The sequence below is a fragment of the Miscanthus floridulus genome, chromosome 6 (genome assembly GCF_019320115.1).
Source record: "Miscanthus floridulus cultivar M001 chromosome 6, ASM1932011v1, whole genome shotgun sequence".
Classification (NCBI taxonomy): domain Eukaryota; kingdom Viridiplantae; phylum Streptophyta; class Magnoliopsida; order Poales; family Poaceae; genus Miscanthus; species Miscanthus floridulus.
Window position 1 is genome coordinate 71,654,905 of NC_089585.1, and position 16,094 is coordinate 71,670,998.

Sequence of the window (16,094 nt, forward strand, 5' to 3'; positions counted from 1 at the left end):
AAAGATCCACGGCAGAGCATCGTCCTGCGCCTGGCTGCCGTGATCACGTACCATCGCGTGCGCGCCCCTGTTCGCGCAGCACGAGGCCGGCAAGGGCTTCGTCGTCGCCGTCGTGAACGATGCGAGCGTTCCAGGCCGTGGTTTGACCTGTGCTCTTCGCGTAGCCCAACACCCTGTAGGCCGCCATGAAGGCCACCATGACGCCGACGTTGCGCCACCTGCACTCTTCCCTGAGCCCATTGCGCTGCAGAGACACCTCGTCCCCAGTCACCACGCACTCGCCCAGTGCCATATCACCAGCAGGAAGAGCAACGTCTCGTGCATGGGGAGAGGCCAGCGAGGCTCTCGAGCAGGGTGGACTTGCCGGCGGCACAGATCCTGCTCCCCTGACGGAACCTCGGCGATGGCGCGAAGGTAACTCCCGTGGGAAGTAGTCGCGGGAAGGAGGAGATGCCACGGGGATGTTTGGATGCGCGAGACTATCATGCGCACATTTTTACGCACGGAGGGGAAAGATTTGCCAAGTGCCCAAAGATGGGGAAGCCATATGAGGTACTCTTGGAGATAGGTTTTTTCTCTTTTTTTCCAAAAAGCATGGATGGTGAAGGGATATGGGGAACTCTTTGAGATGCTCTTATATTAGGGTTTTCTTTGGGTCCTTTTAAAAAACCCTGTCTTCGAAAATCAATTTACAGTGGCGGATTTGTTTATCAATCTCTATAAATAGATCTGCTATCTCTATGAGACACAAAACGTAGCTCTCTATACTTTGTAGCTGAACCTAGCTCCTCATCCACCATGCGCATGCAGTCCCTCGTCTTCCTTATTACGGCAGTGCTCCTGATCTTGTTGACGGCGACAGCCGACGAGGTGACGACGGAGTTCATTCCGTTATACTACACGTGCAGCGAGGATGGTGGCCGGTACGGAGAAAACAGCACGTACTTGTCTAACCTGAAGGTGCTGGCCGGGTTGCTCTCGGCGAACGCAAGCACAGCCAACTTCGTCTCCGGCACCGCCGGCCAGGCGCCTGACGCGGTCTACGGCTTCGTGCTCTGCCGCGGGGACTACACTGGCGCCACCTGCCGCAACAGCCTCTACAAGGCTTTCCACAACGCCGTTGACAAGGGCTTCCTCTGCCGGTTCTACAAGGACGTCACCATCTACTACGACGACTACATGCTCCGCTTCTCCGGCGACGACGTCCGCCGGAACCTCACTAACAGGCCGGCATGGGTCGCGTTGAACATGAACAGCGTGACTCGTGTCGCCGGCAAGAATTACGGTGAGAAAGTCGAGAAGCTGACCAAGATGATCGTGGAGGTGGCCGCAAGTTCGCCGGGCCGCTACGGCACGGGGAAGGCGTGGGTGGGAGGCAACGACGTGAGCACGGCTTACGGGCTGCTGCAGTGCACGCCTGACCTCCAGACGGATGACTGCCGGGGCTGCCTCGCCGATCTCGTCTCCATGATGCCGGACGCACTTCAGTCACGAATCCAGTGACTACTACGTTGGCGGGAGGATTCTTGGCCCCCGGTGTAACCTGCGGTACGAGAAAGAGCTTTTCTTCCAGGAGACCAATGCCACGCTCCTGATCGATATGCCTAAAAGTAAGTACGTAAGTACAAACATATATACTCATTTTTATTTAAGAGAGAGAAAAAAAATATATGTCTAGGTATAACTGCATGTAGACAGGTTTTTAAAAAAAAAAATTGGGCATAAATTAAGATGATATTGTTCTAGCCAAATTCAGATTTCTTTTACTTAACTTCAACTAAAGGAAAGTTAGGTTTATAGTATGAAAAGCTCTTCGATTTAGTAAGAATAATATCACTAAAAGACTATTGACCTGGGAAAATGTCACTAAAGTTACACCCATTAATTAATATACAACTACTCGGTGCCCTTAACTGCTGCTTTGTTCCGCACCCGCCGGCCAGCATCTCCTCTTCGGGTTTTGCTTGCCAGTGCATCTCAATCCAGTATGATGGGGCTCGTTGTTCCAATTAGCATTCCTGCACCTAATAAATCCTTTTGAAATTTAGTGTTGGTGCATGATTGGAGTTAGTCACACATATACCATGTATTTTTACAAATTAAAACAAATTATTTTGACTTTTTTATCATTTACAGATCACCTCGGCAAAATCGAGATCATTCTAATCACCATTGCAGCTGTTCTCCTTATCATAATTCTTATAACTCTACTCGGATGGATCATACAATGGAAAGCAGGTATACATTATTAAGGGCATGTATGGATCCCCTACTCCTCTAAACTTTACAGCTCTAAAAACTTTAGAGCACTTTAGCTTACTTTTGAGGTATAAAGCTCTAATATGAGGTGTACTAAAGTTTAGAGCTAACCGTTAGACCACCTATTTAAAGCTTTAGCTCTAAAGTTTAGATGGAAGAATCCAAATATACCCTAATTTGACTTCTACGAAAATATTACATACTGAAGAGAAAAACACACGTTTCTACTTCCTCGAATAAAAAAAAACACCTGCATGTTTCTTAGAGGATGTCCTACCGCCTATCTTGCTACCCCAGCAAAACATGTTCAATGAATGAAGACATAAGGTTATCATAAACTTTAATATTTTAACGACCATGATATGTGTACTTTCTCTTTGTCAATGATTCGTTGGAAAATCTTTTAATATATATTGTGTGGTACTCCCTCCATCCCAAATTAACTGTCATTTTTTATTTCCGTGCCGCAAGTTTGACTCGATTTATAGAAAATACGTGTAATATTTTTATCTCCAAATAAATTTGTTAAAAAACTAGATTCAAAGATCTTTCGGAAGATACTAATTATCTACCATAAATATTAATATTTTTTAATATATATTTAGTCAAAGTTGTTTCTCGGAAAACGAAAACGACATTTATTTTGGGATGGAGGGAAGTATTTGTGAAGTTTTATTCATGTTTTTATCAGCCGAAACAAAGCCAAACTGAGTCCATATGAAGCAGTAACTAGCCACCCCTTAAAATTTAGGTTTTATTGGTGTAATTGCTAAACTAATAGATAATGGTAATATTCATTAGTTTGGTCCTCTGTATAGTATAGCTTTATTGGTGCAATTGTTTTGGCTATGCACCTGGACAAGTCTTGTTCAGCTACACTGCAATCGCTTGTACGTACTTTGGAAGGAAGGTAGTATAAACAATGGCCTTAACTTAGGTTACTGCAAGTCCTGTCGCTGTGTATAATAATATGACGCGAGTTTTATCCAGTTTTTCTATTATCCAAAATTTTGCATTATATAATATAAGTGAGCAACAATAATGTGTTTTCTGAACTTTTTATTTGTGTTTTGCAATACTTGCTGTGATGCTATTTGCACTGAAAAACTAGACTCAAAAATCAGAAATGAGCTAGAGGAATGGACAAGACTGGTTGCTGTGGACATAGGAACGATGTTTACACACTTTACTTTATCTGAGATAAGAAGTGCCACTGATAATTTCTCAGAAGCAAAGAAACTTGGAGAAGGAGCTTTTGGTCCCGTTTACTGGGTAAGTGAGTTATAATTGTATGCCAACTATGTGGGACATTAGCACTATTTTTAATGATAAATAACATGAGAAAAGAAAAACACAACTATAATATCAATTGTGATAAAGAAAAAATTGGGTGATGCATAAAAATCACATATAAAATTGAAATACATGAAAGTAGAGGTTAAAGAAGCTCATAGTTGTATGAGAAGAGTTATTTTACACATCATTAGATTAGATCAGAAATTGGTTCCCCTGGCTATGAATGTATTCCTGTTTTCCACACTGAGATCCAAATCATTTTAGTGGGCACTATAAATAAATCCATATTTAAGATTTGTTACTTATTTCATCGGCACTTCATGATATACAACTCAATGTCTCAGTGATGTGTAGGTAAAGCAGCTAAAATAGTAGTAGGATAATCAGTGTCAAATCCTAAAATGGCAACGAAATGAGCTGGTTTTTCTCTCCATTGTGGTATTCCAATTATCCATCCCATTATGTTACATGTTCAAAAGCATTACAAGGATAACCAAGCAAACTCTTTCAAAGCAATCTCCAACAAGCTCATTCTACTGATAGTAAATTCAAATCCTTATCTCTATGTCATATATTCATATTACTGAAATCTCCATAGTGTAGACCGCATCTTTATCAAATGTTCACAATAATGATTAGAATAATGTTGCCATCATCTTTCTACTGATATGAAGAACAGTATGTGCAGTTAGCCAACAGCTTAAAAACATGAGTGCCTTTTTGCACAGGGTCAATTAGCTTCTGGAGTTGTGGCAATCAAAAGATTAGCAGCATATTCAAGTCAAGGTTTGGAACAGTTCAGAAATGAAATTAGATTCATAGCAAAGCTTCAACACTTAAATCTTGTCAAGCTGATTGGTTGCTGTATGCAACAAAAAGAGAAGATACTTATCTATGAGTACATGCCGAACAGGAGCTTAGATGACATTTTCAAAGGTATGCTAAAACTGTTCACCACAAGACAACACCTCCCCCCGGCCCCCTTTTGATCAAGAAAGTTATATATTGTCATTCACAAATGTATCCTTGCAGATGTTGCGAAGTGGGCATCGCTGACATGGCCTCTGCGTCAGAATATAATTGATGGCATTGCTCAAGGACTTCTTTACATACACAACTTTTCACAATCAGAAACATGCATTGTCCACAGAGACTTGAAAGCAAGTAACATTCTATTGGACCATCAAATGAATCCAAAGATTTCTGATTTTGGGATAGCGATGCTTAGCTCAAGCGCGACAGAATCACAAGATACTGTACCAATGGGAACACTGTAAGTACATAAGTAAATTTGGGTTGTTTAGCTCAAGTGCAGCAGCACATATATAAGTAAATTTGTATTGTCATGGCGTAAAATTGGGATAATACGGAGATGCATTACATAAAAGTGAATATAGACAAGATACAATTTGCAAAGTTTTTACAGATGGATATATGTAGTGTACATTTCAATATGCATTTTATCTTGCCTAGGTTATCTGTATTATCAATAGAGACCATTATCAGTGCTGTATGCAGAAAAAAAAATCTAACAATAGTGACGTTTAGCTTACTATATAATGATACAGTACAAATAGCAAAGTTTAACTCAATTGCAGCAGGACATATATATGTAGGTTTGAACTACCATGGCATAAAAATGGGATATGGAGATGCATCACATATAAGGGAACGTAAACAAGCAACAATTTTTACTGTTTCAGGAATGGATATATGCAGTATACATTTCAGTATGCATTTTATTGCCTAGGTTATCTGTTTTAGCAGGAGAGAACATTTTTGTATGAAAAAAGGGAAAGGGAATATAGTGCACAAAAGATAAATGATCAACGTGTGTTTTTTTTTGGACAAACTGGAAAGAAAAAGGTGGCCTGCCGGGAGGTGACAAGTAGCCTCCCCGGCAGCCAGTAACAGGAACTCGAGATGTTCAAGTTGGAACCTGAGTTGACTAAATTTGCCATTTACTTTTGTATGACTATATGAATAAATTGCTGATTTATTTTTCTTTCCCAGTGGTTACATGGCGCCTGAGTGCTTCCATGGGAGTAGCATCTCAGTGAAGTCTGATGTTTTTAGCTTTGGAGTCTTGATTTTGGAGATAATAAGTGGAAGGAAAGTTGCGACTAGTTTCCGTCGATACAAAAGATCAGACAATCTGATGGCTTACGTGAGTAGTCTCTTGTATAAAAGAACAATTTTGTTGACTAACTGTACCACCTGCTTTCAAGGTTATCAGGCCAAATGATCTACTTTTGGAACAGGCTTGGCGACTTTGGGAGGATGGAAACTGTAAGCAGCTCATCGACAACTCTCTAAGTGTTGAGGAACATAACAGAGAGTCAGAAATAATCAGGTGCATTCAGATTGCTCTCCTATGTGTTCAGGCCAACCCAGAGGACAGGCCTGACATGGTAGAGGTTGTCAGGATGCTAAGCATCAAGGGCACCCAGCTGCACAATCCTAAGCAACCTGCTTATTTCGATGAACTCATAGTGGCAACAACAAGCAACCATACCAGCACTCGGTACCTCACAGCCATGCATGTCCATCCAGCTTAATAGAAAGTATATGAATGATGCACAACAGACTGTTTCCCTTCAGGTTATAGCATGTTTGCATATGTTTTACTGCAACCTTTTCATGGTTTGCTCTTTATGTCACTCCCGAGTCAAACCAACCGCTTATACATGAGGTTTGTACATAGTGATCAGAAAATGAAGTTGTCATTCCTAACTGGAGGATAGATGTACAGTTATTTTAGTGACTCCAGTTTCCTTAACAAATTTAGGCTATCCTATAAGGCCTTAAAGTCTGTTACTCAGAAAAGGGTTGTATGCAATTCCTAGCAAAAGGAAAGATACTAATTTCCTGCAAGGTTGATTTGTAAACAGATCATTCAAAAACCAGTAATGCTCACGGTCAGGCGTACGTTCAATCGGACGCCGCTTCCCAGGCCTGCGTAGGCTACCGGCCCAACAACCATGCCTCCTCCTTTATACGTCTCCCCATCTCTCTCAAAAATATCTTCCTACTCGCTCGGCCCATTGTACGCTTCACAGCACCGTGCGGCCGTTAGCCCACCCCACTCCGCATTCGACGCAGCGGCCATCTCCCCCGGCGTGCCCTCATCTTGCGTTGCTCGCTTCCTCGCTCCTGCCAGTCCCTGCAGTCCCACCCACCGCGCGTCCACCCGCGACGTCGGGTGTGCCGCCCGCCTTTGCTGGCGCTGGTGGTGCCATCGTGCGCCTCAGGTCAGGTCCCCGCCAAGCTAAGGGCACCCACGAAGCACGTCCCATGCTGCCGCTCGGCGCCGGCTCCCACTCCGAGGCCAGAATCAACCGGCCCTAGCCTGTAACACCCGAACTTTTTAACTTTCGCAAGTTTCTAAAATTTTGATAGAACTAAGGTAGAGATATGACCAAATTTGTAGTTGGAGGAAAAACTATTTACAATTAAAACTTAATTCAACATAGGCTTTAATTGTTTTGTTGCATTCATCCCGTTTGCATCTTGGTTTTATGATGTGATAACTTTCAAAACACGTTTACGAGTTGTTTCGAGTCTCCCGGGAGTTTTTCTCGCTTTTTCCGGGAATTAAATTCATTTTTCCCACAGCTTAATCTTTTTATTGAAACCTTCCAATAACCTTTCCATGATCTCCAAACTCCATATTTTGGTCCATCATGTTCATATCTACCTCCGGAAATTTTCTCAGAATTTTTTCTAATTTCTGTGATTTTTCGTGGCTTAAATATGATTTCAGGAATTTTCTGGAATTATTTTTAAACAGGAAATAAATCCCGAAACGTTTCCAAATCCTAGGACTATATATATGCCGGTGTTCCTCTCGAACGCAAGGGTTCCAGGACTACAACCCGTTTCCGTAGCCGCCATCCGTAGCCTCCTAGATCGGACTGCCGAAGTTCGGAAGAGGCTAGGTTTCCGGCGAACTTCCGCGAGCTTTTTCCAGGCAAACCTGTCGTGTTCCGGCGACAACCACCAGCAACCTGAGGTAGATCTCTTCGTTCTCTATGCCGTGATATATCCTATTGCGCGAATCCATTGCCGTTTCACTATTTTCCCATCCATTCTTTCATAATTCCGGCGAGCATCTCCATGTTTGTTTTTTCCCTACTGTGCTGCCTGCTGGCCGCCATCGGCCGGCCATCGCCTCCCCTGGTCTGGCCGCAAGCCCTCCCAGCCGGCTGCCCAGCCCCTCCGCTGGCCCTGCGCTCTGCCCCCTGCCCCTGTGCTTTTCTGCTGGCCTCCCAGTCGGCCAGCACTGTAGCACGCGAACAACTACAGTACCCGACCCAAGGAAGAAGAAGGACCCTGATTGCAAATAAATATTTTTTGGTTTCGCGGATCAGTCCCTGATTTATCCGCAGATTAGTCCCTGGTCTTCGGGAGGCCGTAACTTCTTTGTTTCAACTCCGTTTTTCGCGTTCTTTTTATCCGCACGATCATAGCGACGAGTACTAATGTTTAGTATAGGTTTTATAAACTTTTAATGTGCTATGGTGTACTGTTATTTAATTGTTTTGTGGGCCCATGCTTGTTGTTTATGCGCAGAAGGTGCCGACACCGTGAACTTCCAGGACCAGGAATTTGACACCTCTGATCCGAACCAGTTCGAAGGCAAGTGTCCTTGACCATCTTGCTCCTACATTTGTTTTACTTTGAGTTAGTGTAGTTAGACCATTAGTTGCATGCTGAGCCATAATTTGAATCCTATGTTAGGGTTTACTAGAACTTGATGTTATCATCCTTGTAACCTGGGTTGGTTGGGTAGCTGTCTTGCTTAGCTTGTAGTCTTGGGTTGGAAAGGTTATCATTTAATATTGATTAATGATCTATGCAACTTGGGTTGGTAATGTTTATAGCAACATGGTGAATAGGAATCCGGCAGGATGGTTGGTTTTGGTGGTGGTGTGTGCCAGGTTTTGGGTAAATGTTTTCTGGTGGATTGTTGGAATTGGTGGAATGGATTGTGCTTGTTCCTGCTTGGATTCTAAGGACCGATTCATGGACAAGTAACCCGGCTTAACAGCGCAACCTCGAGGGCTATATGGCTCTGGCCCTGGCCAAGTAATTAGTTTCCTCCAAGTTATGCTACATCGGGTCGGTTTGTGTGGCACAAGAGGGGGCTTCTGCAGTGGTGTTGGTACCCACTGTTAGCGGTTAGAAACCTTAGTGAAGGTGTAAAACAGACTTGGAGGGACTTTGTAAAGGCCTTGTAGTGTGACCCCACTGAGCACCTAGGTAGTGTGAAGCGTGATGGGAAAACATGACTCATGGTGAAAGTGTGCAACCTCTACAGAGTATAAAACTGATATATCAGCTGTGCTCACGGTCAAGAGCGGCCTGGACTTCTTCTTGATTAGATGGCTCTGGTTTAGTTGGGAGGCTTGGATAGAATCCAAGTGTTGGTTTGCTTGGATGGAATCCAGGTGGGGTGCTCGGATGGGATCCGAGTGTTGGTTTTAGTGGTTCTCTGAGGAGAAGGAAGATCTCACCTAGTTAAATAGGTGCTTAAGGTTTAAGGTAATAGGTGTGTTGCTTAAGTGTTGGTCTTAACCTCTGTAAGCCTATCCTTGTTATAAGCCTCATACCATATTTTCCCACACTGGCGGAGTACATTTTGATGTACTCACCCTTCCTCTTTGTCCCCCTGCTACCCCACCTAGGCGCTAGAGACGACGAAGAGGAGTACATTAAAGACGGTGCCTTCGACCCCAATGATGTGTACTAGGCTGGTGCTGCCCTCGGTCGACATTCCTGTGTAGATGGAGTCCTTTCCACTAGAGTTAGAATAAAGTTTATGTAATTTTCTTTCAGACCCACAGGTCATTTTGTAATGAAGTTTAAGTTTTAAGTTTTGAACAATGCAGTGATACTATCATGACATCGTTATATGTATGAATAATTGATCCTAGCATACATATGATGTGCACTCAATTTTGTCCTTAAAATTGGGTGTGACATAGCCTCTCTCTGCCCCTGTTGCAAATGTATGTTTCAAGTGTTTTAGATGTTATAAGAGGTATGTTGCAAGTGTTTCATATGGATGTTACAAAAGTAGATCGGGATGTTGCATATGTTGCAAGTGTTTTAGAGGCATGTTGGAAGTGTTTCAGAGGCATGTTGCAAGCGTTTGTTCAAAATATTTCATCTTGTTGCAAGCGTTTTTATCTGGATGTTGCATATGTTTCACAAATTTGTTGTAGTATGTTCGAAATGTTTAAGTTGTTTTAGTCTTATGTTGCAATAAGTGTTTTCATGTTGCAAATTGCAAGTGTTTTATCTTTATGTTGCATATGTTTCATACACATGTTGCAAGTGTATGTTCCAAATATTTCATCTGCTTCAAACGTATATTGCATTCAAGTGTCTCATGTTGTAAGTGTTTTGTGTTTCAGAGGTATATTCAAATGGTCATTAGGGCATGGCCAGGGCATCAGGGGAAGGGCGCGGCGCGCCTAGGGTCCAGCGGACGAGGCGTGCACATCCTCATCCTGGCTCCTAGTCCCACCAGCGCACAGAGAGAGAGAGGAGGAGGTCAGGGGGGAGGAGCGGCGGTGTCGGCCCCTCAATTTGAGAGTCCTCAGTGCATCCGTATTTGCACCAGGATCACGCACAAATACGCACTGAACACAGGGATGGTACACAGATATATATATTAAAAGGTTCTGAGCTTTATTGATATCTAGAAATAGGGTCTTACAATAGTAGCCCAAGGGGCATGGTCATAGGCTACATATCTAGCGGAAAGCTACACCTGTGAAATGACATTGTTGGTGGTTTCTAAAGCGGTATTATTATACAGCGAAGCGGCATCCTATTCCATAGGCAACTTGAGCATGGGCGAAACCCTAGCCTCGATGTCACATTCCTACGATCGTATCTCCTTACGGGAAACCTAATCCTCGTGGTACGCTTCATCTTTGAAGTCATAGTCTTCTTCTATGTCAAGGTCTATGAGTCAACAATGGGTGTGTATATATGTACCAGTAAGCCCTAACCATAGGGTGGAAATAGAAGTGTAGTGGTGATTATAATTAAGGGTTGGGTCCTAGCAGAGTATTACCATTCCCACTAGTGCCCGGTTAACATCAATTCTGTTACCAGTTTTATTACGCATAAAAGTAAAGCTAATCATAGTATCCCATCCTAGCATTTGCCCATTCCAAGGATGTGGCTATTCGAATAGATTTAATAAACTTTGCAGAGGTGTACAAATTTCCCACACGATAGGTTCAATCTCATCCATGATCAGTGGATGAAATAGACCTAATGAGATCTCGTACCTGAATGTACGTGACCTTAGAAGTCCATATAACTCTACTATGGCTTCTCAGGGGTTGGAACACAAAACTAGGAAGATACCAAATCCCCCCAAACGTGATGATACCAAATCACCACAAAAGATAAACATGGCTCGAACATGGCCAAGAAAACAGTGGCTCGAACATGGCCTAAAACCCAAAAGCTCAACGTGGAAGATCACATAGCATCCACACCAACCGAACACAGAAGAAAACCTATCCCCCGTATCGGCTCCTGACAATCCGCTGCCTACACCGGCCTCCTAGTAGATATTATACCTCTATCTAACAGGGTGTGAGATCAAGCCTACTCATATAGACATGTGGCTTGTACGAAATAACTCACTAGGCGAGAGGGACTACGAACCGGTCCTTATGTGACCGAAGCGAGTATCTCCCATAGGAATCCTCTCTAGGCATCCCTACCATAATAAACTACCTCTATAGTTTACCACTACTCGCCCCTATGTCAGGGTTTACTTTTAGGTTTAACAAGTTTTAGGTTCCATTATTATCCCCAAATCTAGTCATGGTGTGGAGCTCATAAAATAAAAAGATAACCATTTATCTTAATTATATCGCATTAACCGAGCTCATTCTCTAGGGTAATAATCTCATAGTCATGTTTTAGCATTTCAGTGGTTTAAAGAAAGATGGTAGGGAGGGGAGCTAGCACTTGCCTTTGTCATTGTCACCTTCCTGGCACGTCTACAAAATTCGGGTCTTCATCCTCTTGACGATTACCATCATCTGTCGGACGTATCGGTCGAATAAGACTACCACTATATGCGAAAGAAAACACAAAAGCAAACATAGAACTATATGGTGGCACTAGGTGCAAATGGTAGGGTTTGATTTTAGATGAATTTTAGAAGTGGTTTCATGCAAAAAGGAGTTAGGGTTTAAAAGTTATGTATTTTAGAAGTTTACTCTATAGCAAATTAACTAGGGGGAATTTTATATGCATTTTCTGGTGAATAAAAATAGGTGCAACCTACATGGTTAATTTCCTTAATGCATCTAGCTTATTTACAAATTTTCTAGGAATTTTTCTAAGCTAGAAACATGAATTTTTAACTCTCTGTGTACACTAGCGGGGTGTACCCACATTTTCTAAAGTGTACCCCATGCTGTATATGTGAGGGGGGTGTGTGTGTGACGGTGGGCCACCTGCTTGCGTCAGCAGTGACGACGGTGTCGGCGTTAAAGCCGTGGGCCCACGTGTCAGTGAAGGAGGGGAGAGAGGGAGGGGACTGACAGGGACGAAGGGGGACGGCAACGCTGTTTCCTCCCAGTCCCACCTGGTGGAGACAGAGATGGGGGAGGAGGAGGAACGGCGGTGGTCAGCGGTGGCCGCACCGGTGATGGAATAGGGGAGGGGGCTAGGCTCACCGGAATGGCTTACGCCGACATCGTCGACCCTCAGAGGTGGTGGATGAAGGGTGGACGGGGTCCGCGGGGTCACGCCGCAGTCGGTGGCGGGGTCACCGTCGGCAACGGGTGCCCATGGCGGTGGTGGCAGCTCGCCGGAGTGGTCATGATGGTGCTATGCACTAGACTCGGCCCTAGAGGCCCTATACTACTCAGCTAACTATGTGTATGTGTGTGTGGGTGAACAAGAAGTGTAGTGGGGGTGGTGATGTGCCCTAGGGTGGTATCGTTGGTGATGGCCGACGACCATGGCGGCTCAGTAGAGCGAGGCTTACGTGAGCAGCACACTACGGAGACCTAGGCTACCAACTGTCTACAAAAAAAGGAAAAGGAGAAGCTTGGGGACTTATCGGTCGCTCCAATCGGCCAGAGACACAGCGGAGAAGGAGAAGAGAGGGGGCAGCGCTGATCGCGCTGGTGGACTCCCAAATTGGGGAAAAGTGGAAGAAAAGGGGAAAGAGGAGGGGAAAGTGGAAGAGGAGGGGGAGATAAGGTGTTCTACCCTCGGTGGAGCTGGTGGTGGAGTGGGCGAGGCGAGAGCGTCACCGGTCAGGCCTATTTATAGGCTGGCTAGCCGATGTCCCGGCGGCGAGATATTTCTCATGGATGTCCTTATCCAGCATGCGGGCACGCCGCTGACCTCTTATGGTCACATCGCCATGGCTGGCCCTCGCCCATGCGCACGCCGGAGTGCCTTAGCGGCTACTTTGGCGGCTTGGCACGGCGGCGACCATGGCACCGACCATTGACGCATTCACAGTGAGGGGGAAGAGGAAGAAGAGGAGAAAAGAGGGGTACCATGTGGTCTCGCTATCGTCGTGCCACCATTGATGCTCCACTAGCACCGGTGTGGCACTAGCGGGGCGTTGATGCGGGTGCTATGACGCGTATGGCTACCTACCGTGAGGTATGTGACGAAGCTGACTGGGCTAGGCCCGGGCATCAGTGGGAGAGAGGGAGGAGAAGGGGGAGTGGGCGACGCTGCGCCGAGCTAGGCCATGGCGTTGCTGGATCGGCTTCAGCGTGGGAGGAAGGGAGGGAGGAGGGGATGGGCTGGGTTGCTGCGGTGGACCAAGAGGAGGGAGAGAATGAACCCGTGAGGCTTTTTTGAATTTCCAATTCCCCTTTCTATTTCATAACTCAATTATGCATACATTTAAATGATTTCAAATTTAAATTTAAATGCATGAGTCTGTAAAAAGGTGCCACCATAAGTTCAACAAGTCAAGCAATCATTCACACACAAAGTTTCACACATATATTTTTATGTTCCTATGTTATTTTATTTGTAAAAATTCTCTAGGTTAGCTATATATGTGTCGGCACGAAAATGTCGACACACAACAAGCCTGAAGGATCTGCTTAGGATGAGCCTAGAGATCCGCTTGGCTTCAACGTAGGACTAGTTGACCCTACGAATTCCTCTCGAGACGTGCCAGTCAATTTGACCTGCAATTGACAATGAGAGAAAGTTTATCAGTAATTTAAGGTGAAACATCCTAGTCTTGCCTAAACAGTTCCAAGGGTGCCGCTTCAGGAGCAGCCAAACAGAAAAATCAACTAAACAGCCGATACGTGAAAAATTGGCCGTTATGGGCTGTGAAGCTCGTGGGTTGCGATTGATTTTATGTTGACAAGTATAATGCATGCAGATGTAAATGAAATCATCAGCTAAGCGGATATTACCATTATGAAGCATTGAGCCGATGAATCTAATGAGAAAGGACATAACATGTGAACAAATCGACTATTTAGTACAAATGGATCTACAAACGCTCTGAATCTAATCTGTTACCATCAACAGTGAGGTTCGACCGGATCGGTGGCAGCTATGATGATAATAACAAACTAAAACTGAAGAATCCATAAAAACATCTATACATTGACATACTTTCTGAAAGACATGCTATATGTGTGAAGGCTCGAGCGAATCGACTAAAATAGCCAATTTGGGTGAAAAGGGGCTACAAGCGTGTGAGCAATCGACTATTTAATATGGACAAACCTATGAACTCATCAGACTTAACCTGTTATCTCTAATAGTGGGGTTCGACCGGATCGATGCCAGCCGTGATAAAGACAACAAATCAAATCTTTAAAGTAAACAGATCTATTCATATTTAATAGAATCATGGACACACACTGTAGGCGTTAAAGCATAGGCGATCGGCTATTTAGCCGATGCAGGCATAGCAAACAGTCAAGGTCATGTCTGATCAAGAACAAATCTACCAACTAGCATCCTCTGATCTAGAGTGCCATCAGTGGGGATCGATTGGATCATTACAGCCATAATTGCGAATTATAAACAAGATTTAACTAGCCAGCAAACCTATTCAAGATCATACGTGCCTTAACCGCGTACTATGCACGATCAAGATTAAAGTAGAATAGCCAATGAACATAGCCCATCGCTCAAAGTAAGAATCATCGTATTTTGTATTGATTGATTGGATGTCCTTTTACAATAGCCGGGGTCCAATATTTATACCCGGAACCTAAGCATGAATCCTACTTAAGCACGACTAATTACAATCTTTGGCATAAGAGAAAATATTCCTAATTTAGGATAACTTGGACTCTAATCTCTCCCCTTTTTGTGGAGTCCGACATGTTTTTCCCGACGCCAACCGTAGCTTTTTGTCGTTATCCGCTGGCGTCATCTGAAGAGAGCTGATTCCAGTGCTGCATTTGAATCAGCTGATACCGACCTTTATGCAATCGATTCCTTGATGACATGATCCTAGGAGCTTCAAGTTCCCCCATTCTTCTTCCCAAATTTTGGTGTAAACACATGCCCCTAAATTTTGGGATAAAAGTATTTTTATTCCAAAATTACCATGTCTGTACCTCCGATAGGTTCATAGTCACAGGTAGAGAATCTTGATCTGGGATCTACTATCTGTCACCATCTTTGCCAGCTCATGAGCCCGTGCTTCAAAGCTTTACGAGAGCAACATTGCTTCACGGGCACTTGGATCCATCCTTCCAGGCCAACTATAAATGTCTATCCGACTCTAGCGAGAGCAACTCAACAACTCAGTTATGTTTCTCTTTTGCTTGCTTCCTCGAGTGCCCCTGGCTCCACCAGACCCTCCATGGTCTAATTCCTTGCTATGAGGATCTTGAGTGGTTAGAAGAATTCTTGTGCATAGGGTGATTGTGTCGCTCATTTTAGTGCCTTGTCGAGCAAGAGGATCAGCTACTGCGGTTAGAATAATTCTTGTCACATCACCTGAGTTTTCTCACCATGATCATAGAGCTATTCTAGTGTTTGCAAGGGCTAAAATGTGTGGACACCTTCTCCTTGTTTGCTTCACTAAATACCCATCGGGAAAACCATAGACTTCTTTCCCACGGTTTCCTAGCCATCGAGAAATGGGCATCTTTTAGTAGGCGGCTTTCTTTCCCATTGTTTCCTAGTCACCAAGAAATCGATTGGTTATATGGGCATCCTTTAAGCAGGCGGCCTTTCCTCTTTCCCCTGATGCAATTTTATCATTGGGCCGATATGACTTGGTCCATGATGACCTTCGACCTTGCGGGGATCTGGACTCTCTTCAATCCAAAGAAACCTTAGTGGGTCAATCGTCAATTAATGTAAACCTTTCGTATCAATCTCATGATATTTTGTAATTATGGGAAGCAATAAGTCCAAATCTGTTCTCTCTTCATGATCCGTCCCCTGAATTTCTAGAGTGTTGATCTATTTCCATATCTGACTTTAATTCCATAACCCCGACGAAGCCTATCTTCTCACCTCCTGGGCTATATATACGGGCC

At 44.1% G+C, this 16,094-nt stretch overlaps 1 protein-coding gene across 1 annotated transcript; it reads left to right on the forward strand.

The window, feature by feature from the left end:
* Nucleotides 1-798: 798 nt before the first annotated feature.
* Nucleotides 799-6,324, forward strand: LOC136460686 (cysteine-rich receptor-like protein kinase 15). Its single transcript, XM_066460291.1, has 8 exons — nt 799-1,409; nt 1,489-1,610; nt 2,137-2,238; nt 3,371-3,531; nt 4,284-4,491; nt 4,588-4,828; nt 5,569-5,722; nt 5,817-6,324. Exons 1-8 carry the CDS (start codon nt 799-801, stop codon nt 6,111-6,113), a joined length of 1,896 nt encoding a protein of 631 aa, XP_066316388.1. The 3' UTR covers nt 6,114-6,324.
* The last annotated feature ends 9,770 nt before the right edge of the window (nt 6,325-16,094 follow it).

Excerpts from the sequence above, each read along its gene's own strand:
- LOC136460686 (XM_066460291.1), top strand. The coding sequence starts at position 799 with ATGCGCATGCAGTCCCTCGTCTTCCTTATTACGGCAGTGCTCCTGATC. Across the intron at positions 4,829-5,568 it reads ACTGTACCAATGGGAACACT|TGGTTACATGGCGCCTGAGT; the intron begins GTAAGTACATAA and ends TTTCTTTCCCAG. Across the intron at positions 5,723-5,816 it reads CAGACAATCTGATGGCTTAC|GCTTGGCGACTTTGGGAGGA; the intron begins GTGAGTAGTCTC and ends CTTTTGGAACAG.